We start from the raw sequence: 23,985 nt of genomic DNA, 5'->3' as shown, positions 1-23,985 counted from the left end.
TAATCAACTCATAGTAACAACTCATATCTCTAGGTTTTAAGAATATAAGATATTATCGTCTCATGATCACTCGTGATAAAATCCATGAAGTGATTCAAATGACCGTGGGTTGAATCCAATACTCAGAACTTATGAGCACTCATGAGTGTTGTAGCACCACTTTGTCCACCAACTTGGACCTCTACAAACCAACCCATGACAGTCTTGATTCATATCTACTTCCAACATATGACCGACTGTGGATGGTTTGAATAACTTAATCATTCAGGAAGAGCGACTTAGTTATTCTGGAAGTCAAAACATGCAAAGTGAAACACAAGAATAAATGAATCAAATATGGTATCAAACCCTATGAATATAAATAAACACTTTTATTGATCACCATACTGATTACTCATTATTCATTGTTTCGGTTTTATCAACTTTATACTTGAATTAAAAACACTAGTTGTCCCATGCTCCAAGCATGTACACTATGTTTTTCTTAAACAATAGCTTTGCCATACACCAAGTATGCACTCTATGTTTGTCTATGATCCTTACTTTGTGAAATAAACCAATTGAACATAATTTCAATGATTCTAATTTCACACTCCCAAATCCTTATCGAAAAATGTGAGAATTTCAAATTCCTATCATTTATCGAAATCTGTTTAGATTTTAAACTTATATGCACTGACCCTCCTGTAATGAATATGTACAAAGTCACAAAGACTTGTCAACAGTCATTATAAGGTATTCCAATGGAGATCAACTCCATGGAAACTAAGTGATCAACTCCATGGAAACTAAGTCTCATATTCAAAGTACATTGCTTTGGACATGCTTCTTGCATTAAGTTTTCTAATCTTACACAGATAACTTCCACCTATGGAGACAACTCCATATTCTCATTTTGACTATCACTTCTGAATAAGAGATGCCTCTTTTCAGAATATGTCAATATGGTCCTTCCAAAATTAGCACTATACTTCCAACTGTCCCTAAGCAACCAATCTTTGGTAAACCTCAGATTGTCCTCGACAATTGCTTAATCATTTTAGTCATATCCAATTCTAGACCTTTTCCCTTCTTAATGCCTCTGGGCATTTGGAAAAATTTAGAAATGACAAATATTATAGCACATGCAATCGATCCTATACCCAAAGCAAATGGTACACAATTCATGATGTCTCACATAAAGACATGATTCTAGACCAGTCTTTTGCTACAATATTGATATTTGCCATGTTTTAAAAATTTGACTATGAAGAGGGATGCCGTAATCATAATCGAATTTTGAGAACGCAATATATAGAATTTCCTTAAGTTGAACCAATCCAACATGAAATTCATATATATATTCTTGACTAAAGATGATTAAGGTCTCAATCTAAGCCTTTAGAACTGAAATGAAGTATATCCTCTCCCTTAATTATAGCAAAACAACTTTTTCAATCCCTGCAGCCTCACGAATTGAAACTTTTATTTTCTATAACTAACATTGCTAACTTGCAACACTAACAATAATTATCATGCTCCCACTAACATGATGATTATTAGCATAACACTTATGCTCCCACTAGCTTTGACATGTACTCAGAAATCAGCTGGACTTCTAGAAATCAATACTTTATTGACTTTCTTACCAAAGTTCAGATTTCTGATACGAGATGCTTTGATAAAACTTTATCAAAATCATACACCTTTCCTTAGATAGCATGTATGTGTGTCTAAACAATTTCAGAACTATGAAAAGGGATGTCGTAATCATAGTCTCAATTGTTTAGACCTTTTGCCATCTGCTTCAAATCTACTTGGTGGAAGTGTTTCCTCACCATCATTTTCATGAATCGGAGAGAAACCTTATGACCCTTACATTTTATGGTGTATGTGTTCTTATCCATGTGAATCGTCAAAACCATAGTCACAAGACAAGGATAATGACAAATCCAAACTCATATGGACTGAACTTATGCAATCTTAACTTCTTGCCACCTGGCAGTACAGGGCCTGCCATTGCTTCCAAGTTGTTATGCAACCAATTGAGAACTTTCAGAACTCCTATGCAAAGCCAACTTTAACTGGAATGGGCACAGAATATGTCAACACGATAGGTTATAAACCTCAAGTCGTGTGCTAGTGAAGAACCTTAGGTTTTATTCTTGATTAGTTCTTGAAATTCTTTTTAGGATCTTTAAGACTCCCACTATCCTCTTGACATATAAGACTATCTTGCCAAATATTCAAGAGATAGTGCGGATTCTTTATCAAGACAAACACTTCACACAATTGGCCTTAGTTGGTCTTTGTTTTATCCAAAACATCACAACTTACCAATTTCAAATGTACAAGAGTAGGACACTTTTACTCTTACATTTGACAAGTGTTTTAAACCTTTCTTTAAGATATGTCACTCAAGTTACAATCTTGGAGTATGACTCTAAGAATTGTTTTGGAACGAAGTATGACTCATCTTCCTGATCTAACCATTTCAACAATTCATGACTCCTCTTCTTAGTCATAAGAATGCACTAAGATGAACTTTAGAGGACTAATTGTGATATGATTTCTAAATCATTAAGATGATCACAAACATGATACTAAAGTACTCTCCCATCTTTTCAGATTTGAGAAACTTTTATCTTTATGCCTAATTTGATTCTTCCCATTCGTTCTGCCATACATTGAGACTTTTCCAATGTTTCAGAATTATACTTAAACTTGTAAGTATAACCATATTTACTAAACTTTAGTAAATCAAATAGTCTTAACGAGCTTTGTGGTGGACATGACCAGTGCACAAGAATGTGTACTCGATCCCTTTAGTCCTTCACTTGACTCACACATCCATGTGAACAAGTAATTAGTCTTGATTTTCCAATGCTTGAAAGTTCTCATTCATCATACTATTCAACTTGCATGATTCCAAGTTTCGGTCCAATTGAAACTTGGGTGATGAGGAACTTTCCTGATTTGGTAAATTTAGACACTACCACAAATGAAAGAATCAAATCTATTTTCCAATATTGCTGTCAGTGGAATCATATAAGCAACAATTTTCCACAAATGCCATTGTAAGGATACTTCAAATAAATAAAATTAAACAATTTTCTTTTATTTTAAAACTTTGCGGAAAAACTTATCCTTACAATCCACATGGAAAATTGTTGTTATCTATTCCTTAGCAATATATCATAACTTCTTAAGCAACTGCTCATAATTCTGATGCGATCGAAATCCACCTTCGCGATCAGAATCAGCATATACTTCCTTTAAGAATTCTCTCTATGCTTTGATTCTTAAAACATCAACATGTGACCCAGTCACATCATGTAATGAGGATCTCAGAATAGAACTTAACAAAGTTAGATAATGGGCTCTACCTGATGTAGAGTCAAACTTATTGACTTTAACATCCTTAGGTAAATTTGGCAGCTTTGCAATCAACGCTCCTTCCTTTGGCAAAATAAACATATGGACCCTTTGGTAATGGGACTATCTCAGACTTAGCCTTTCTCTTTACCATTTGGTCAACCGGGTTGACTATGGTCAATCCCTTTCCATTGGGAAGAGAATGCTTTTTCTGAATTTCCAGTGTCACCATTGTCACTGTCCATAAAGTTTTTGGGAAGTTGATCTTCTAATCAAATTTGCTTTACTATCGTTCCAAATCATTGCTGATTCAGCAGCACCAAGCAAATAGATATGATCATTAAGGTTCATGTCATAGTCTGTTTCATAGTAGTCCCAAAGGAACTCACTATGTGACTTAGAAAGTGATTGAACATCCAACTTTCTCAAGACTTTGACACCCAACTCTCCCGGCTTGTCAATATGTGACTTCATCTCTAAGATGTGATCACACATAGACCTTGCTTGCCATTAGGGCTTGAGTGACCTTGAACTTGTGGGTTAGGGAGAATAATTGGAGGAGGTGGAGGAAGAGAAGTATGACTTCCATGAGCCAAACTCGGGAAGTCATATTCATTAGGAAAGCTTGGTTTGGGAAGATCATTGTTGTCTAAACCAGACATCAACAATGGGAGAAATTCACGTAAAGTTGATTTAAGTCCTTAATATAACACCCAATATGATATATTAAGTCTAGGACCCAACAAACTATTTTATAACTTGGAAGAGGGATGCCATAATCCAAGCTATAAAATATTTGAAGGTAGGTGAATGACGATTCACCAATTTCCACCAAGATAAACGAAATGTATTATTAGGTTTTAATTGGTTTTGAAACTCCTAGATTCTTTTGAGATTCATTGAACTTTTCAATGGCATGTTTCAATCTCGAGTGTGCCCTTCAGGTTTTGTGACTGGGATGCCGAGGATCACAAAACAAGGTGTGAAGTAACCATGCAAATATACTTGGTACCCTTAATATTTACCCCTCAATCGATGTGCCGGTTAACCACACACGCTCCAACGATACTATGATAAACATTAAGTTACCCTTTGCCTACCTTGTTAAGTCCAGGTTAGTGTGCCGGTTAACCACACACGCTCCACTAACATCTTAAACAAAGTGCAAAGTGTAATTTCATGGATTAGCACCTTATTCACATTTTCCTAAGTAACTAAGATTGGGAATTTATAAGTGTTTAGTTACTTAATATTTATCATTAATACTTTTAATGAAGGGAGAATTATAGTCCTTGTCCTACCTGTTCGGCTAACGACCCTCTACCAGTCAAGGAAGCGGTGGGTGAGAGTGGACACCCATTAAACTGCCATTTTATAGGCAGTAAACTTATACCCCCCTTATAGACCGGCTTCGTGAATGAGGTCTACTAATGGTAAGACGACTTGCTCTTATACATATAATATATTAAACTTTTAATATTATAATAGTATAAGGGTGTATTTTAGACATTTAAAATACTTGGTGGTTTAATATATTAATTAAACTATACTCTTAATTTAATTAAATTTAAACCATGTCATTATGGAATTATTAATTCTCTTTTAATTAAACACTTTAATTATCTATTAATAAAGTCCATAAGAGTTAATTGAATTATTCAATAAAACATCATAATTCCAATTATTAAATTCAAAATAAAACCATTTAATTAATTGTTTAAGTTATGAACCCAAGAGTTTTAGAATTCAATTCTTTTTTTTTTATCATAAAAAAACTTTTTCCAAATTCCAAAACTTGAGGGCAAGTTTTGTAACTCTTGAAAACTTTTGGATTCCATAACTTATGGAGTTAAATACTTGTTTTATGATGAAACTTTTCATGTTCCATAACTTAAGAACAAGTTATGGAATTCTTTAAAACATTAAGACCAAGTTTTGCAACTCCATAAAAAACTTTGAATCATTTTTTTTTAAAAAGCTTTTCATATCCATAACTTATGGAGGTTTCAAAAAACTCTTTAGATCAAACTTTTAAAACTAATAAAATAATCATATCATTTTATCTTTTACTAAATTTGACCTAATTCAACTCATATAGCAAATGATTCAAATTTTACAAATAATTAGTTTTTCACAAAAACAAGTAATTATCTTAAAATTTGACAAACGTCATGTTTTTTTTTCTTTTTTTTTTCAACTTTGAAAATAAAACATTTGCATCAATATAACAGAAAACAAGTCATTACTCTGATACCACTGTTGGGTTTTGAGCATTCTAACACTCCTATGGTGTACATGCAACCCTATAAACCTTGGATCTATGTTTTCTCTATTATACATGCAAATATTAACTATTCCAAGGTTTCATCCTAACTAGCATATTATGAAGCACCTATACTACAAAGTTCTAGTTAGATGACATACCTTTTGATGTAGCTTGATGTCTTCAAGCTTTAAGAGCTTAGCCCCAATAGTGTGGAAGCCTCAAATGGAATCACAAATCACCAAAACACCTTGGAAGAACTTGAGAGAATATGTATGCACACTAAAATCGGCCCACTCTTATTTTCACACACTTGTGCCAATTTTGTGAGCCAAGGACCCCTTTATATATTATGGAGGATTAGGGTTACATCCATGTAAACCCTAATACCCATGACCTTTCATTTACATAGGATCCATGGGTTAAAAGCTCCATGGACCATCCATGAAAGCTTAGCCCAACCTAAATGAACTTGGCCCATTCCATATATATAAGAGTCCATATTTAATTAGTTCTTTTTGATCACTAATTAATTCTAAATTAATTCTTGATCAATACTAATTAAATAATATGATTCCATATTAATATATTAGAACTTATAATATATTAATATAAATCATAAATATACTATTCTCAAAAGACTATCCATATAAATTGTGCCGGTGAAGTGCAACCCAAATGGACCATGCCGGGTCGGGTCAAGTACATACCAAATATAGTTATGGACTTAGACATTAATCCAACACATTCTTCCTTCTGCGGCTGAGTATCGGCAGCTTGAAACCGCCTATGGCCTTTCCCCCTTGGAGGGTGTGGAATTTTCCTCACCTGGTTCTTCTATTTCATCCCCTCCCCCCCGTAAAAACTAGGATCTATCAAAAAACCCTAGATGCTGGTGTTCTTCTTCCATTGACAGATTTCCAGGAAGAGGTCCTTCATAGGGACGGTTGTAGCCTGCAGATGTTGACTCCCAACGTTGTTAACAAAGTGGTGGCGTTTGAGATGATCTGACGCACTAACGGTTATCTCCCTGACTACTTTGTGTTTAAGTACTTCTTCAGGTTCTGCCTTACCGGTGACAAGTGCACATTCTCTGTTCGACGAGGAGGGCATGCTTTGGTTCCTGATGGACGAACGCCCAAAAATTGGCAGGACAAATGGTTATGGGTGAACCAAGGCCTGGTTGGTAGCGGACGATATCGTGTGAATGCCTTTACTGACACCATTCCTAAGCTTTTTCCCCACAATCAGAGTGTTGCTGATTTCTTGAAGGACGTCCAAGTGTCTCCTGAAGACTACTCTGAAGCCCTACTATATGGTGTAGGGATGAGTCCTTCCTGGAGACGTCGCGGCAAGATGGCGGTTTTCTTCTGCGTCGTTGACGGTAAGTGCCTGCTTCCTCCTCTTTTCCTTTTCCTCTTTCTTCTTTCTCTTTCTTTTTTTGTGTATACTTAGTTGGGGCTTAGATTTTATGTTCTCATGCTTTCAGGTGTTGAGTCTCCTTTGTCCATGGATGAAGTCCTTCGAAAACGCTATCGAGGGAAGTTGGAGCATCAGGAGGTAGACCTGGTCGAACGCCTCCCTCCACCTCGCCGGATAGACCAGCTTGCCTTGACTGCCGCTTCACCTACTTCTCCAACGACTGGGGGCGGCTTGTCGTCTGAGGCGAACCCTCTGAGTGCTCGCCCTATCTCAACCATTATGCCACTGGGTGGTGTTCGCCCTTCTTCCGCGGAGAGCAGCGAAGACAACAAGGAGGGTATCATCTTTGACGTCCGGCGCATGCAGGATAAAAGGAAAGCCGTAATGGCTATGGGCGAGCCAGCCACCGGCGCGCCAAACATTGCCAAGCGGATTCAGACCAGGCGCAGTTTCTCTCGCCTTCTGAACTCTATTGCTTCGGTTTCGACGGGTGTTGTTGTGATCCCTAATGACGACAGTCAACAGTCCGAAGGGATTGCTGGGGCGTGCAATCAACCCATTGTTTCTTCTATAATTGTTTCTTCTGTACCTGTTCAGACCGCCTCTCCTGCTCCTGCTAAGGTTTCTCCTGCAAGAGACGTGGACGACCCAGACCAGACTCCTGCTTGCCCGGGCGGCGCTGTCGGTGGGGACTCTTCTAGGCCCCCCATTTTTGTTCCCACCTGGAACCTTCACAGCGAGTCGCGCCTTTCTGTTCGTGCTAATGCCATCAAGTTCGTCCGACACGCCTTTCCCCCGGCTGCCGTTACGGACATGGATGCTATGGACAGTCCTGCCCTTTCACATAATATGTCTTATGCTGCTGCACAGGCGATGTTCTACCTTGTTGCTGGTGCGCGACGTATTCAGTCCCTGGGAGAGATGGAAGCCACACATGCCAGATGTGGTTCCCGTATTTCTGAATTGGAACGTCGTGTCCTCGAGCTTGGTGACGATCTTCAACGATCTGAAGAAAAGTATCAGCTTCTTGCTTTGGAGAAAACTGTCGCGGAGGATGCCAGATCTGCCCTGGAAGTAAAGGTTGACTCTCTCACCCAGGTTAACGAGGGTTTGATGATCCAAGTTGAAAGCCTCGAACGCGATGCTGCTGATCATGACCAGGTAGCCACTGCTCTGCAAGCGAGTGTCAAAGCTGCGCCCCGCGACCTAGACTGGTTGGTGTGACTGGGACTTGTGCGAATTGTTGACAAGTTGATCGAACATCCGGGCTTCACGAATGTCGTGAGTCTCATTCGACATTCTGCCTTTGTCGCTGGGGCTGGATCTGTTCGTAATGCCTCGGCGAGTGTTGGGTTTGGAGATACGGTTATTGGTGCCCCTTCTCCTGGTCCTACTGTGAGTATGAATGAAGCTATCCTATCATTTTACATCATGGATCATGTGGCGCTCTTGGGATTAGGAGATTTAGACATCCAAGGAATTCGAGAATTGTGCGTCTTTTCTGGTTCTGAGGGTACTCCTGAAGTTGTGGCAGGTAATGAAGAGGAGGTTGTGCAGTTAGGTGAAGATACTGTTGGAGTGGACGAGCGTGGAGCTGAAGGTGCTGGCGGCGGTATTGGTAATGTTGATGTGGGCGGCGAGGATCTGGAAGGCGATGTGATTGTTTCTGTAAGTGAGGGTGGCGGTGGAAATGGTGATATTGAAGGTGAAAATGCTCCTGCATCGTGTGCTACCCCTCCTGGGGTGTGAAGATTTTCCTTTTTTCTTTGAAATGTCTATGTTTGTTGCTTCGCTACAGCCTTGGATGTATGTTTGGTTTTTTTTCTTGGCGATGTAAGACTTGGGCTTTTGCTTAATCATTACTTAGTATGTGGATTTAATGTTAACCTTGATTGCGTATCTTGGGCGTGGTGGCTAATACACTAAGTACTAGGGCCGGATGCATTAAGCATTTGGTTTAAACTTGATACGCAGAGCGTTTTGATGCACTAAGCACCTGGTTTTATCAATGTGATGTTTGATACACTAAGTATTATGATTGAATGCCCTAAGCATCTGGTTGAATCGTTGAGTTTGACACATTGAACGTCTCGATGCACTAAGCAGTCGATTGCGTTAATATGAGGTTTAATACACTAAGTATTAGAATTCGATGCATTAAACATTCAATTACATATGTTAATTATAAGCTCTAATACACTGAGTATTAGGATTGCGATGCGCTAAGCATGGAGTCCTGTACACTAAGTACTGGGGATTGGTACGCTAAGTACGATATCCAACTGGTGCTAAGCAGCTGGGTCTGCCCCTTTTGCAATACATTATGCTCCTTCTAAAAGAAAAACTTTTTTAGGTTCCTTGCATTCCAGGTTCTTGGTATCTGCCTTCCTTCCATTGTCTCCAGGATATACGCCCCATTTTGGTTTGCTTCCACAACCTTGTATGGGCCTTCCCATATTGTTCCTAGCTTGCCTTAGGGTTGGGCTCGACTCGCCTCATTTCTTCTCAACACGTACTCTCCCACTTTAAATTCTTTCTCTTTGACCCTCTGGTTGTAATATCTCTCTGTTACGCGCTTATAAGCAGCTTGGCGCATCTCCGACCTTTCTCGCCGTTCTTCTAGGATGTCTAGATTCAACCTCAGGTCTTGAGAATTGGTCTCCTCGCTATTATCGATTGTTCTCAACGTGCCTATCGTTATCTCCATGGGGAGCATCGCCTCTGCTCCATATGTTAGGCTAAACGGGGTTTCCTGCGTGCTTGTTCGTGGAGTGGTTCTATATGACCATAGTACCATTGGTACTTCCTCAGCCCAATTCCCTTTAGCTTTTCCTAACCGCTTCTTGATCCTATTTACAATGGTCCGGTTAGATACCTCCGTCTGCCCATTCGCCTGTGGATGCGCCACTGATGTGAATCGTTGGCTGATTCCTTTGCTAGCACACCATTCCCTGAATGGGTTCTCAGCAAATTGCAGGCCGTTGTCGCTGACCAATATTTTGGGCGTACCGAATCTAGTCATGATGTTTTTCCATACAAAATTTATCATCTGCCTCCCGGATATGCATGCTAAAGGTTCCGCTTCGATCCACTTTGTGAAATAATCCACCGCGACCACCATGTACTTCAGCTTTCCGGGTGCCTCCGGGAACGACCCCACGATATCTATTCCCCATTGATAAAATGGCCAGAGGCTAGATATGTTAGACAGTGGTACTGGAGGATTTGCTTGAACCGGCGCAAATGCTTGACACTCTCCACATTTCCTGGTTAGCTCTGCGGCATCCTGATACGCGGTGGGCCAGTAAATTCCCATTCGGAGCACCTTCCGTGTCAGGGCGCGCGCACCCTCGTGTGCCCCCGCTTGGCCCGCATGTGCCTCCTGAAGCGCCTCCTTTACTTTGGAATTATCTACGCACCTCAGCCATGGCGCCGTGAACCCTTTTCGATATAGCTCCCCGTTTATTAGCGCGTATGAGGGTGCTTTTATGCGTATCTTCCTGGCCTCGTCATGATCGTCCGACATAACGCCCCGTTGTAAGTATTCGACAAATAGGGTCATTCACGTGGGTCCATCGGTTGAGAGGGTGCTCACCTGTCGCTCATCTATGCTCCTTTCTTTGAGCACCTCCACTAGGACCTTCTTTGACAAGTGATCAAAACATGTCGACGCTAATTTGCTTAGCGCATCCGCCCTTCTATTCTCACTTCTCGGTATTTGTTTAATCACGAACCCCTTGAAAGATTGGACAAGTTGCTTTACTATATTTACATATCTCTCTATCCTTTGGTCCCGTGTTTCGAAACTCCTATTGATCTGGTTCGCGGCCAACCTCGAGTCCATTAAGGCCGTTACAACTTCTGCCCCCATTTGTTTAGCCAGACGCAACCCTGCAAGCAAAGCTTCGTATTCTGCCTCGTTGTTCGAGGTGTGGAAGTCGAAACGAAGGGCGTATGTGACCTCTTCTCCTTCTGGGCTAGTCAGGATTAGGCCCGCTCCCGAGCCCTCTCTACTGGATGCTCCGAGAGTATACAATGTCCACCCCCGACTGCTATCTGGAACTTCCTTCACCGCCCAGATTCCTTCGTCAAACGAGCCTCCCTCACCCGGGATCTCGAGTAAGAAATCTGCTAACGCCTGTCCCTTGATGCTTGTCCTCGGGCGATAGCTGATGTCATGCTCTCCCAACTCGATCGCTCATTTCGCCAACCGGCCCGACGTTTCCGGTTTGAGTAATATTTGCTTAATAGGACAATTCGTGAGGACTTCAATCTGGTGTGCTTGAAAATAACGCCTCAGACGTCGCGCAGCGTAGACAAGCGCCAGTACCAGCTTCTCTAAGGTAGGGTAATTGAGTTCGGGGCCTTGCAGCGCTCGGCTGACAAAATACATCGGTTTCTGCTCCCCCTCCCTTTCTACCACCAACACGGAGGATATTGCCTCATTAGAGGTCGAAAGGTACACTTGCAGTGTTTTGCCTGGGATAGGGCTAGCCAATGTGGGCAATCTGTGTAGAGCTTCCTTGATCTTCTGGAGTGCTGATTCTACCGCCGTCCACTGGAAATTGCTTTTCTCAATGCAGCCTTTTAACGTGTGGAATAGTGGCATGGCTTTGTCAGCTGACTTCGAGATGAACCTACTGAGGGCTGTAAGTTTCCCATTCAAGCCTTGTGCATCCCTGAGGGTGCTTGGAGGTGGTGTTTCCATGAACTCGTCTACCATGGTTGGGTTGGGCTGGATGCCTTGTCTGGTAACATAGTACCCTAAGAATTGTCCTTCCTCTACTCCAAACGTACATTTGGCCGGGTTCAGCTTCATCTTGACCTTTTCTAGTGTGCTGAAGATTTCTTCGACATCTCGTAACATTCTTTCCTCGTATGGGCTCTTAATTACCATATCGTCGACATATACCTCGATGTTTCTCCCAATCTGATTGGAGAATATCGATTCGACCAGCCGTTGGCACGTGGCTCCCATATTTTTTTAATCCGAACGACATTTTGGTGTAACAAAAGGTCCCATGGTCTGTATAGAAAGCTGTCTTTTCCTCGTCCTCCCTACTCATCAGAATTTGGTGGTACCCTTTATATGCGTCTAAGAAGCACTTGAGCTTGAACCCCTGTAACGACTCCACTTTTTGGTCAATTTCTGGGAGAGGATAACAGTCTTTGGGGCATGCCTTGTTTAGGTCAGAAAATTCGATGCACATACGTCATGATCCGTCATGCTTCCGTACCATGACAGGGTTAGCGATCCATGTTGGGAAAACTGTTTCCCTCATAATTCTGGCTTCCGTCAGCTTGGCTACCTCTGCATTGATCGCCCTGTTACGGTCCCCTCCTTGGACCCTCTTTTTTTGTTTGACCTCCTTCGTGCCCGGCCTGGTCATGAGCTTATGCTTAATTACTTTCCTATCCGCCCCTATCATGTCTGTAGGGGTCCATGCGAACACATGTTTATACCGCCTGATCAAGTCAATTAGCGCTTTCCTAGTACGATCTGGGAGACCGCGATCGATAATGATTGGTTGATCGGGGTATTCTTCGTTGATCACTTCCTTTTCCTTCGTGGATTCAGCTCGCGCTTTTTTGGTCTCCCTCGCGATTTCTGCTGGTTGCATGAGCGTAAAATATTGCAATTCTTTTGGCGGTGTAGCAAGAATCATGGTCGGGCCGTCTACGGTGCTAAACTTCACGATCCCATGCATTGTCGACGGGACCGCCCCTAGTTTAAGCAGGGCCGTTCTTCCCAAAATGATATTATGCTCTTCCGAGTGTCGGATTACCACAAAGTCGATCAAAACCGTTTTCTAAAATTAATCTCTCGTATTACTTAAATCAATGATTAAATAATCATTCAAATCATCCAGATCACTTAAATCGATCGTTCATATTAATTACTCTAATTGATATTAATCACTCTGACCAAAATTTAATTGCTCAGATTAGTCACTCAAATCTATTGATTAACTACTCTAATTAGCATTGATTAAACCAATGATTAATGAGAAGTGTTATTTCATTGGCTACCCACAAAAGTCTTTTGGATACTTATTCTACATACCTAGTGAGAACGTGGTCTTTGTAGCTCAAAGAAGAGTCTTTCGCAAGAGAGATCTCATATTCAAAGAGGACAGTGGGAGTGCTATTGATCTTGAAGAAATTCAAGAGTCATCCAATGAAGGAACCTCAGACAACACTAACACTCAACATGAGGAAAAAATTCTAGTTGAACCAGTTGACAACTCATTACTCCACAAGTAAATCAACTAGCACGAACCCCCTAAATTCAGCAATAGACACATCTTATTAATCATTACCAATAAGAAGTCAAACCTTAGTCCAAAACTCCATATCCACCAAAGTTTTACCAAACATCAAACTGATAACGGTCAACGGTCAACATGTCCACGCATTGAAACCAGCCTCTGGTTGTGTCATGACCACTATAATCCAAAATAGTCGCGACTTCATCCTATGCTTCGCGACACGAACAAGGGGTCATCACGTAAAGCTTCCTATGTGATTCAACCACTTTTATTAAGTGATTAATCATTTAATTTACGGGCTATAACTTTACAGGCAACATCTTAAGAGGTGTCTAATGGATAAAAATCCAAAATTTACTAACATGCAAGCCTCCGACATGCTTAATACAAACCCTAGATCCAAACCATGCCAAATGGCTAGGGTTTTCTTGCATGGTTCATGTAGAGTTTAACATGTACTCTTTTTCACCTCATTAAGGTGTTGTTTGTTTTTTCAAAGTGAAAATTATTGAAGTCTGCGGACCACATTTGCAACCCTCTGTAGAAAAAGAGGTGGACCAAAAGGTTGCAGCTTGTAATAAGAAGTTTGTTTGTTTTTTAACGTCTCCAGGCTGCTGCAATAAACAAAAAAATAGAAATTTAAAAATAACATTAACCAAAACTCAAGTAGGAAAACCATAACATTAACCAGAACTCAACAAACTAACATTATGAGCAAACTAGAATCATGACATTTCAACAATCAACACAAGAATGAGCAAACTATAATATATAATCTATGACATTTTAGCATAACAAGAATAAAAATTGATGAAATTAATCTATAATCTATGATATTTCATCAAACTAGACTCATGAAGAATGTCGATTAATGAAATTAATCTATAATCTATGATACTTCAGCAAACTAGGCTCATGAATCAGGATACACAAATCACAAACTATATATGAATCAAATAAGAAATCAGAAAATCTATATGAAACAACATCAGAAACTAGCATAACAACATCAGATCAGAAAACAAGAAAATGATCATATAAATCAAACCAGAAACTGATTTCTGCAAGCATCACAACAATATCATAAAACAAGAAACTCAATATATCCTCATAAAATTGAAGGAGGGGCTGAGGAATTTTGATTAAAGCAGATTATAAAACAAAAGCATAGCAAAATAGGAAAATCGAATGAGGGGCTGAGCGGTGTTTCTTTTAGTGTATCCCATTCTTTTTTTCTTAGGTTGTAGGATAGATGTGGTTTGAAGAGGCAAGTCAAATGTTGTGTGGTGCAGAACACACGCATAGATTTTTTAGTCTGAATCCTTTTAAAAAACAAACACATGCGAGATGAAAAATGTTGCGCGTGTGCTGCGCGGCGCAGCAAAAATCGGTAAGAAGAGGTTAACAAAAAAACAAACAACCTCTAAGTCTAGAAATTTTGTTGGATTAGGTGTCTAAGCCAATAACTAAATTGGTATATACTTGAATTAAAAGCAAAGTCCTTTTTGGGTTGCCCTCAAAACTAGTAATTGACAGGATGACTTTTAAAGAGAGATGTTGATTTATCGGTTTATTATATGATTAATAAATAGCAATAAATGATTTATTAATATATTACAAGATTAATATATTAAATAGAAATATTATTTTTATAATTAATAATTAATCAAAAATTAATTAGAATTAATTTTGAGATTAATTGGATTAATTAAAAGTGCAAGGATTTAAGCTGTAATTATTCAATAGTTGAACAATAGAAGGATTCTAGATCCTTCCTAGGGGGAACGCTCTCTATGAGCCTTCTAAGGATTCTAGAATGTCCCATGTGGATAATAAGGAAACTAGATAAAACCATATTTGAAATAATATTATTTTATTTCAAATTAGGATTTTTAGGGTTTTCCTATCATCTATGAATAGGGCTCCTTGGACTCCCTATTTTGGTCCCATGCATACCAAGAGTTAGAAGAGTTGGAATTCTGGTTCCATCTCCTCTCTCCTCTCAAGCTTCCATTGCTAGGGTTTAGGTACAAACCATTAGAAACATCATAATTTTGGTGTTGGCTTTCCAAGCAAATTAAAGAAAGGAATTCTTTATTATTTACAATAAGAATCAAAGAGGTATGTAATGTAACATCCCAAAATATGATCCAAAAATTTCATTTTTAATTTAAGTAAAACAATATTCCAAAAAAATTATTCATACAACCCGAGAGAAAATAAGTATATCAAACATCATAACAATCAGAGTGATATCTCAAAAGCGGAATCCATATGGTGTATGTTGCTGGCTGACAGATTCCCCGAACTGTCAAATATCAAAACAACACCCAATTAACAATTGGGTTCCAAACCATAACCATAAATCCATACTCAGGGTAAAAATACCATTTTACCCCTAACCTAGGTTGGTCCAAGACTAAGGCCCAAACTCACAACCCGAAAGGCCCAAAAGCCAAATAACCAACCAAGGCCCAAATATGGCCCAATTTTCCGACTTGGGCCCAAACCCCTTACATGGGCCTTACCCTAAAGCCCGACCAATTTTCCTAGTCCAAAACACTTGTACTCAGATGGCCCATTAAGAACTCAAACACCCAAGCCCAACACGAAGCCCAAAAGCAAAACCCTCCTGACTGAGTATGCGGGGCGTACTCAGCTGTACGTTAAGCGTACATGCAATTTGGCTTGTATGTTGCGCGTACAGACTTGTATGTCCAACGTACTCATCCATTAAGCCAATTTCGACATTAAGCTCTTAATGCTTAAGTCCAGAAGTCCAAACCACAGATTTGAGCCCACACAAGTGTCTAGAACCATAAAGTCACTGACTTGGTGACTTTGCATGCCCCAAAAGAACCAATCTTCAAGATAAAGCATTATACTTTCACCAAATGGACACCATCTCATGCATGAGGGATTCCAAACCCTAAAGGAGGCAACTTTATGCATCTAGAACCTCATAAACACCAAGAATGGCAACTCACAACTCCTGGAGTGGTACTAAACCACTAGATCTCATTCTTGGGGCCAAAAAGGGACCAAAACTCATACAACATAGATCTAAGTCAACAATGAACAAGATCAAAGTTTTTTTTACCTCAAACAAGCTGTAAACGAAGCACATAATCAAGATCCATAAGCTCTTCCTTGATCCACAACCTTGCACCAAACTCCATCTTCTTGGAAATGACCCAAAAACACCAAAATGCACACCATGAGCTCAAAACACAACCATGGAGGCTTAGATACAATTTCTAGGGTTTTGGGGACTTAGAGGCCGGTAAAGAGGCCAACCGAAAAGACTAAATGTGCTTATATAGGGTACAACTTCCAAATCAGGGTTTTTTCCCTTACCCCTCGTACGCCTTGCGTACTCCTCGTACACCCTGCGTACGAGGTCTCGCATCCCCGTTTCCACCCTCTCAGTACGCTAAGTGTACACCACATTATGCCCAGCGTAATGGCCTTCGCATCAGTACGTTGCGCGTACTCCCTAGGAACGCCTAGCGTACTAGGGTTTCCTCCTTAAACCCTTAAGCACTCCGAAGGCCATAACTTCTTTGTTATAAATCCGATTCCGATGATCCTTATATCCATAAAAAGGCAACGGGAAGATCTATGCTTTAATCAACCCATACATGCCTTACCATTTCCTGAACAAACCTCTAATTTCCATAAAAGCCCGAGCTGACAAATTACCGAAATACCCTTTGACTCCAAAACACAAATTGAATCCCCGAATCATCCAAATTACATCATCCACCCCCAAATGAGTCCAAATCTCAATTCTTCAAGGGTCACAAGCCCGCTAATACCCAATCCCTGATCACTACTCCAAAATGGGAAATGATTTGAAATAGGGCGTTACATGTAAACCCTAATCCTTGTAATTTTGATTATAGTAGGCTTACCTTAGAGTTTATAATGTTCAATTGTTTATTGCTTTCAATAGAGAAAACTTAGATCCAAAGTAGTTTGCATGTGAACTTAAGGGTTAAGTTGTTTTCGCCACATGTATTAATTATAACCTATAAAACCTGTCAAAGTTATCTAAAACAACTTACAAACCTGGAGTTTTCCTAACTCCAAGAATATCAAAACAAAAGGGACCAAACATTTTCAAAACACTAGATATAGAAGCTAAAAACCATAAAAATGAAACTTTATTACTTATTGAGTAATATGAGATGACAATAAGACTTATACCCTATAGATGTAGGTTCCTTTTCACCAAAACTATTTGCTTCTTCCTCAAGTTTTACACCAAAGGCACCAAGAACACTTGAATAGATGGGAGGAGGATAAGGTAATTTACTCTAGGGTTTGTGGGTGTTGGTGGTTGATAAGCAAGAAAACCCTAGGATTTAGTGCCTTTAAATAGTGTTGAAAACCCATGACCTAGGTTTTTGGGCTGTTGGCGGCGACACATCGCAACCAACATAAGGTCGTGCGACTTAACGCGCAACCACACGCCGCAACCAACACATGCACACGTCTTGAATTCACTTCCCTCTAAAACCATATTTCTTATTTCAATAACATTAATAAATAAACATACCCGAAAAATAGGCGTTACAAAGCTCAACAAAACCATCTTACTTAAAATTAGGGGAAAAACATTTTACAAGTCAATGTACACCGTTGATATCATAACAACATTTAATAAAACTTCATAAAGTCAAACAATATATATTAACTAACTATATAAAATGGGCCAAAATGCCCAATACCAAATCATCTCAGTCCTCAAAGTTCAAACACATTACAAAATCAAATGAAAACAATCCAAGTAGTAGGTACACAACCTAAGTAAAGATACACAATCCAAGTAATAAGCACTCAACCTATATAATATGTACACACCCTAAGTAATGATACACAATCCAAGTAATAAGCACTTAACCTGTATAATATGTACACACCCTAAGTAATGATACATGATCCAAGTAATAAGCACTCAACCTATATAATAGGTATACACCCTGAGTATTAGGTTATATGTACTCAACCTAAGTAATGAGTACTCAACTCATGTAATAGGTACATGACCTAAATAAGGATATGCAATCCAAATAATAGGTATTGAACCCATGTAATATGTACACAATGTAAGTAAAGGGTACACAACATATGTCAAAAGTGTCTGGATCACATTATCTTTCAAAACTCATTCAAAGTAATGAATTCACAAAAAATGATTTAAAATCCATAAACATCTTAAAACATCTCAATTTATCCAAAAGAAACCTAAATTGAAAACCCATTCTAAAAATATACTTAAACCAATTTAAATGACTTCTATATTTTAGAAACTATAATCATCGAAACATTTGAATAAAAGATGACTACACATTGTACTTATAGTATCCAAGAAAGGTATATGTATAATATTGCATGCAAGAAGGAAAAAAATATCATTATAGTGGGGACAAGTGTCCATAAGATAAGGAACTCACCTCAACTCATGCTAGAGGCATGACTTCATTTCTAGTAGTTTTTGGTGACGTATGGTCACATATACATCAAAGTTTAACTAAGTACTTAATCATTAATTAAGTTTTTAGAATGTGTTTGAGATTTCATTTAAAAACAATTTATTGGCTTATTGAATTTTTGAAAAGTCAATAGGTTAAAAAAATATTCGGTAATATGAAAATGATTTTTAAAATAACTTCTTATTAACATTCAAAAATGAGATTTCAAAAAGTTTGAATTTCTAACTTTTCAAAACCTTTTATAACTTTTTGGATTGTAAAAGACTAATACCTCTTAAAACATGTATAAGTTAAGAAAAACGTTTAAAAAAACAATTTATTGATTTTTCCTACCACAAAAGCTAATTCAAACATTTAAAAAAAAAACTCATTTTATCACCACCATAAGTCAATACATAATTTTTTTTTTGCCTAAAGTTCTTTTGAGGTTGAAAATGAAATCCCCAACACGCTCTTAATGATATCAACCTTATTTTATACCATAGATAAGCTTCTTAAGTCATTCGAAGGATAATGGAAATAGTTTGAGCAAAAAAGATCAATAAAGAAAAAAGTTACATTTTTCACTTGTTGTAAGAGATTACATTGGCCATGTAATTAACCCATGCTCCATTACACGGTCATGTAATGCCCAATACACATGATTTCATGATTTTTGTCCAATTAAGGTATTATATTTTGATTCTATGGACCCAAATTCTTCATTAAGCACTTCCAATTCTACCAACTATATTGTGTAATGTCACAAATTATAGGACTAGTTAATTAGTAATCAAACTCTAAAAATATGATAAACTATTACAGTTTTCTATAACACCTAAAGGAACTCATAATTTCGATGATTATCGATATTATATAATAATATGTCATAATCTTTCTAACTTTATCTGTCCTCATACATAAACCCAAATAAACCCATAATTAATATCCTTATCCCCAATTATGAAACCATTTGTTTTAAGTTTAATATAAAAGTTGACACAGTGACATGCAAATCAATTAAAAATGTAATAAAAGGTCACATTTGTTTTAACCACATCCAACCCTAAAATAGAAGTAGTAAAAGAGAAAAAAAGAAAAAGAAAAAGGATAAGGTAGTATTAAAATAAAACCCGGTCCGGTTTATTCGTGTCACCTTTATTAAAAAAGACTGTGACTCTGTGAGAGTGAAGCTGAATAAAGATTTATAGATATACAAATACAACATTATACCCACTACTCTATAGTGAGAGAAAGTGATGGAAAAAGCAGATGGGTCCATGTTCCTCAACCGCATGACATCCAATTGAAGGTACCCTCTCCATTTCAATCTCCTTCAAAGTTATTCAATTCTGATTACTCGATCTCTTTCTCTCCTTCTGTTTCAGTTGCTTTGCAGGAGTGGCAACCTAGGGTTCCAACTCGATTGCTTTTCAGGTGCATTTCCAGATCTGAACAACCTTCTTTTCAAACCCTAGCTCGTACTGTACTTCTTTTGCTGATTAACTTATGGTTTTGATTCAGATCTCGGAATTGGTTGACATTTCTTGAATTTGTAGTTGATTGATGGTTATGTCGTTTATGTTCTTCGCGATTGGTTTTTAACTCTAAATTGGTGAACTTGTTCTGCATGTTACCTACGATTGAATGAAAATTGAGTAACCTTTTATTTTAAGCCTGTTCTCTTTTTCATAGCTCAGACTTGTTTAGTTGCTCTTTTTGCTAGATCTAATTGACCAATTGTAACTGGAAATGCGTAGATTTTTTTTTTCTTTTTTTCTTTTTCGGCAGTGTGATATGTATAGGAGAAGCAACTAGTTAAATTTCATCTTTTTGACGTGACGATATTGTGTTATTTCAAACACTAATGAAATTGGATTCAAACAGTGGCCCTTTGGGATGATTAAATTCAAATTTCAAGTTAATGTATGTAGGAATGATGTTATTCACATTTCACAGTTTTGGTTGTGTTTTATGTTTCATTTCCTGTAGCTTCATTGAGAATTTGTTTTCGGGATAATGCAGAGAATTTAAAGCTGTAACATTTCTATTAGTCAACAATGGGGAAGTCTCCTGGAAAGTGGATCAAGACTGTGTTTTTTGGGAAGAAGTCGTCTAAATCTAATCTCTCAAAAGTAAGAAAAATGTTATTTTTTATACATCACTTGTCTCTTATTATGTGATCCTGATGTCATCTAATTCTTGCAGGATGCTACTTCAGAAATAAAAGTATCCATCACTGGTAAAACACCATCAAACAATTTTGGTGCTGATTCAATGATCATCTCAAGTCCAGTGCGCCCTGTAATTGATTCAAGTGATCATACAGAACTTGAAAAGAGCTCAAGAGCTAACTTAATAACCGATACACCTGAAAATGTAACAAGTCCCATGGACTTAACTGCTATAACTGGTGAGGAGTTAATCAAACTTGAACAAGCTGCCACAAAGGCACAAGCTGCTTTCAGGGGCTATTTGGTAATATTCTTGAGATATTTCTGCTACACATCTTGTCTCATTACTATCATACATTCATACCTACATTGAGATATGAATTAACAATATGTGAAGGCGCGAAGGGCATTTTGGGCACTCAAGGGTATCATAAGGCTTCAAGCCCTAGTTCGTGGTCATTTAGTTAGAAGACAAGCTGTTGCTACTTTGAAATGTATGCGTGCAATTGTTGAGTTCCAAGCATTGGCTCGTGGCCGAAAAGTCAGACTTGGTCAACCCCTTCAAAAACACCCTTCAAGAGAATTTCTGGTAAAATTATCTTTATCCTTTATTATTTCTATCTACAATTTTTCTTCATATTATTAATTTCTTTTTCTCATTTTTGTTTCCTCAGAATAAGAAACCATCCGAGTTGCTTCAAACATCCATCAAACAAGAAAAACTGTCAACAAATGTGTTTGCCACTAAGGTATACTCAAATATATATATATATATATATATATATATATATATATATTATCTTATAATCCAAGCGTAAAATGACTTTTTTCAAATATTTGTCTTTGTTTTAACTTTTAATTTTCTTAGCTTGTTGCTTCATCAAACACTACAATGCCATTAAGCTTCCAATACGAACCAATTGAACCAAATTCAGTCAAAAACTGGCTTGAAAGATGGTCAAAATCCCACTTTTGGGACCCACTGCCACAACCGAAAAAGTCAACCGAATCAAAACCTAAAAGAAAGCAGACTAAATTGCAAAGTGAAGAAACGGAAACAGGGAAGCCAAAAAGAAGTGTCCGGAAAGTTCCTGATAACAATTTATCAAATTCATCTGAAAATGAAAAATCCAGAAGAACAGTGAGAAAATTCTCAAACCACCAATCAGAACCAGTTCAAGAACAATCTATTAATGAACTCGAAAAAGTTAAACGTAATTTAAGAAAAATATCCTTATCCACTTCTGAAAAATCAGAAACCGAGACTGAAAAGACGGAAATACCCCTACAATCCCCAATTCATGAAACAAAAACAAATGGCTCATATGTGGAAAGTGTTGTTAAAGATCCTGAACCGGTTATGGTTATAGAAAATAAAGCGGTTGATGAAGTGGAAGTGATACAAATTGAACAGCCACCTCCTCCCATTCCCATGGAGCCATTGTTATCCATGGAAACTAATAATGAAGAACCTGCAAATGGGGAGGTAAATGGGAAGGAAGAGAATAATGGTGTGAGTGTGAATGTGAATGTGAATGGGAAGGAAAGTCAGAAAACAAGGAGGAGAAAATCTTTACCTGCAAAACAAGAATATAATCATGAGAGTGTATCACAGACCACACCTACCTTACCGAGTTACATGGCGGCTACTGAGTCAGCAAAGGCCAAGCTTAGAGCACAAGCGGCGGCAGAGGCGGCTGAGAATGGCGGCAGGCGGCAGTCTTTACCCTCCTCCGGTGGGAAACCGAGTCTGCCTTCACCGCGTATTCAGAAGCCTGTAGTGAATGGGAAAGGAGGGAGTAAACCTAACAAATCACAGATATCACCTAGAGATGGTGAGAATAGTTTTTTATTTATTTATATTTGAGTATTTGTTTTGGTGATTTAATTAGTTTATGTTTTTTTGTTTTTTTTAGAGAAAGTGATGCAGGCGGGGTGGAAGAGATGAGACAATGTGATGGTTTGGTTGGTTGGTTCTTATTGTGCGAACTTTTGTGTTGTGCTAAATTGTTATATTAGGAGGGCATTAAGAGAATAACTGATGTTTGTTTTTGGGGGTGTTAATGTTATTGTTATTGTTATAGTTGATGTTTGAATGTATAGTTATGAACTAAAACATGTTTTGGAGGTGTGTTTTACTGTCTGGGATTGTTTGAGAATATATATAACTTCCTTTCACATATCACAACATATCTTCTCTTGCTAAAGCCTTTGTCAACATATCAGAACCATTATCAGCAACACAGACAATTATCTTCAAGAGCATTTCTAATTATCCATATGATTTGTTCTTTTATGAAATGCACAATCCTTAGCACACTTTGATTATCATAAAGAACCATGCGGTGTTGTCGCTTTTAGCAATGTTCTTGCAATTTTTTTTTTCAACCATCATAGTTCTTTGCATGCTTCTATTGTGACCTCCCATTTCCAAATATTATACCCAAAATCTAGTTAGCTACTTCCCAATGATTCTTGCCCAGATTTTACAAAAACCGAGTAACAATAGCGCTATATCATGAACAATATCATGCTTTCTGCACACCATTACATACATCAAGTATCTGACACTTGATGCAAATGGAATTGTATCCATCTCTCCAATCTCCTTCGTAGAAGAGAACAATCTTTAAGGGGTGAAGTAACCACTTTAGCTTTATCCGTATTGAATTTGTAAAACACCTTAATGTAACTTCTCCAAAGCGCTACCAAGTGTGATCTATATGCCAAAAATCTGTTTTCTTGGCCCAAAGTCTTTCATAACAAAGACTTATTCAACTGTCACTGCTTCTTTAGTAAGATAATTCTCTTGGAGTCATGAACAAATTGACAAGTTCTCAAGAGCTAAATGACCATAAATGTAACATGACAATTAACAATTGAATTGAATTGTTGGGTGAACGTCCCTATCACCGGCTCTCATGTGAAAATGGAAATTTGTTACGGCTGCAGAAAAGCAACATTAAATACATGAGAATTATTTTCAACGTAGGCATGTGAAGGTAAATTTTTTGTGGCAGTCTATT

General features: G+C 38.2%; 1 protein-coding gene across 1 annotated transcript; it reads left to right on the top strand.

Annotated features, from left to right (window-relative positions):
• Positions 1 to 19,980: 19,980 nt before the first annotated feature.
• On the top strand, positions 19,981 to 23,141 carry LOC145160492 (protein IQ-DOMAIN 31-like). The gene is made up of 8 exons (XM_079079714.1): positions 19,981 to 20,097; positions 20,174 to 20,222; positions 20,811 to 20,920; positions 20,994 to 21,263; positions 21,357 to 21,548; positions 21,634 to 21,708; positions 21,828 to 22,794; positions 22,876 to 23,141. The coding sequence occupies exons 3-8, from the start codon at positions 20,846 to 20,848 to the stop codon at positions 22,905 to 22,907; spliced, it is 1,611 nt and encodes a 536-aa protein (XP_078935840.1). The 5' UTR covers positions 19,981 to 20,097; positions 20,174 to 20,222; positions 20,811 to 20,845; the 3' UTR covers positions 22,908 to 23,141.
• Positions 23,142 to 23,985: the final 844 nt, after the last annotated feature.

Source organism: Lactuca virosa, chromosome 2 (assembly GCF_052849685.1).
Source record: "Lactuca virosa cultivar CGN04683 chromosome 2, Lactuca_virosa_CGN04683_v6, whole genome shotgun sequence".
Lineage (NCBI taxonomy): Eukaryota > Viridiplantae > Streptophyta > Magnoliopsida > Asterales > Asteraceae > Lactuca > Lactuca virosa.
The sequence above is the reverse complement of the archived record's forward strand: the minus strand, read 5'-3'. Positions and strand labels throughout refer to the sequence as shown.

Bases quoted from the DNA above. Each gene is read 5' to 3' on its own strand.
- LOC145160492 (XM_079079714.1), top strand. From the start codon at position 20,846: ATGGGGAAGTCTCCTGGAAAGTGGATCAAGACTGTGTTTTTTGGGAAG. The intron at 21,264-21,356 runs GTAATATTCTTG...CAATATGTGAAG, and splicing joins CTGCTTTCAGGGGCTATTTG to GCGCGAAGGGCATTTTGGGC. The intron at 22,795-22,875 runs GTGAGAATAGTT...TGTTTTTTTTAG, and splicing joins ACAGATATCACCTAGAGATG to AGAAAGTGATGCAGGCGGGG.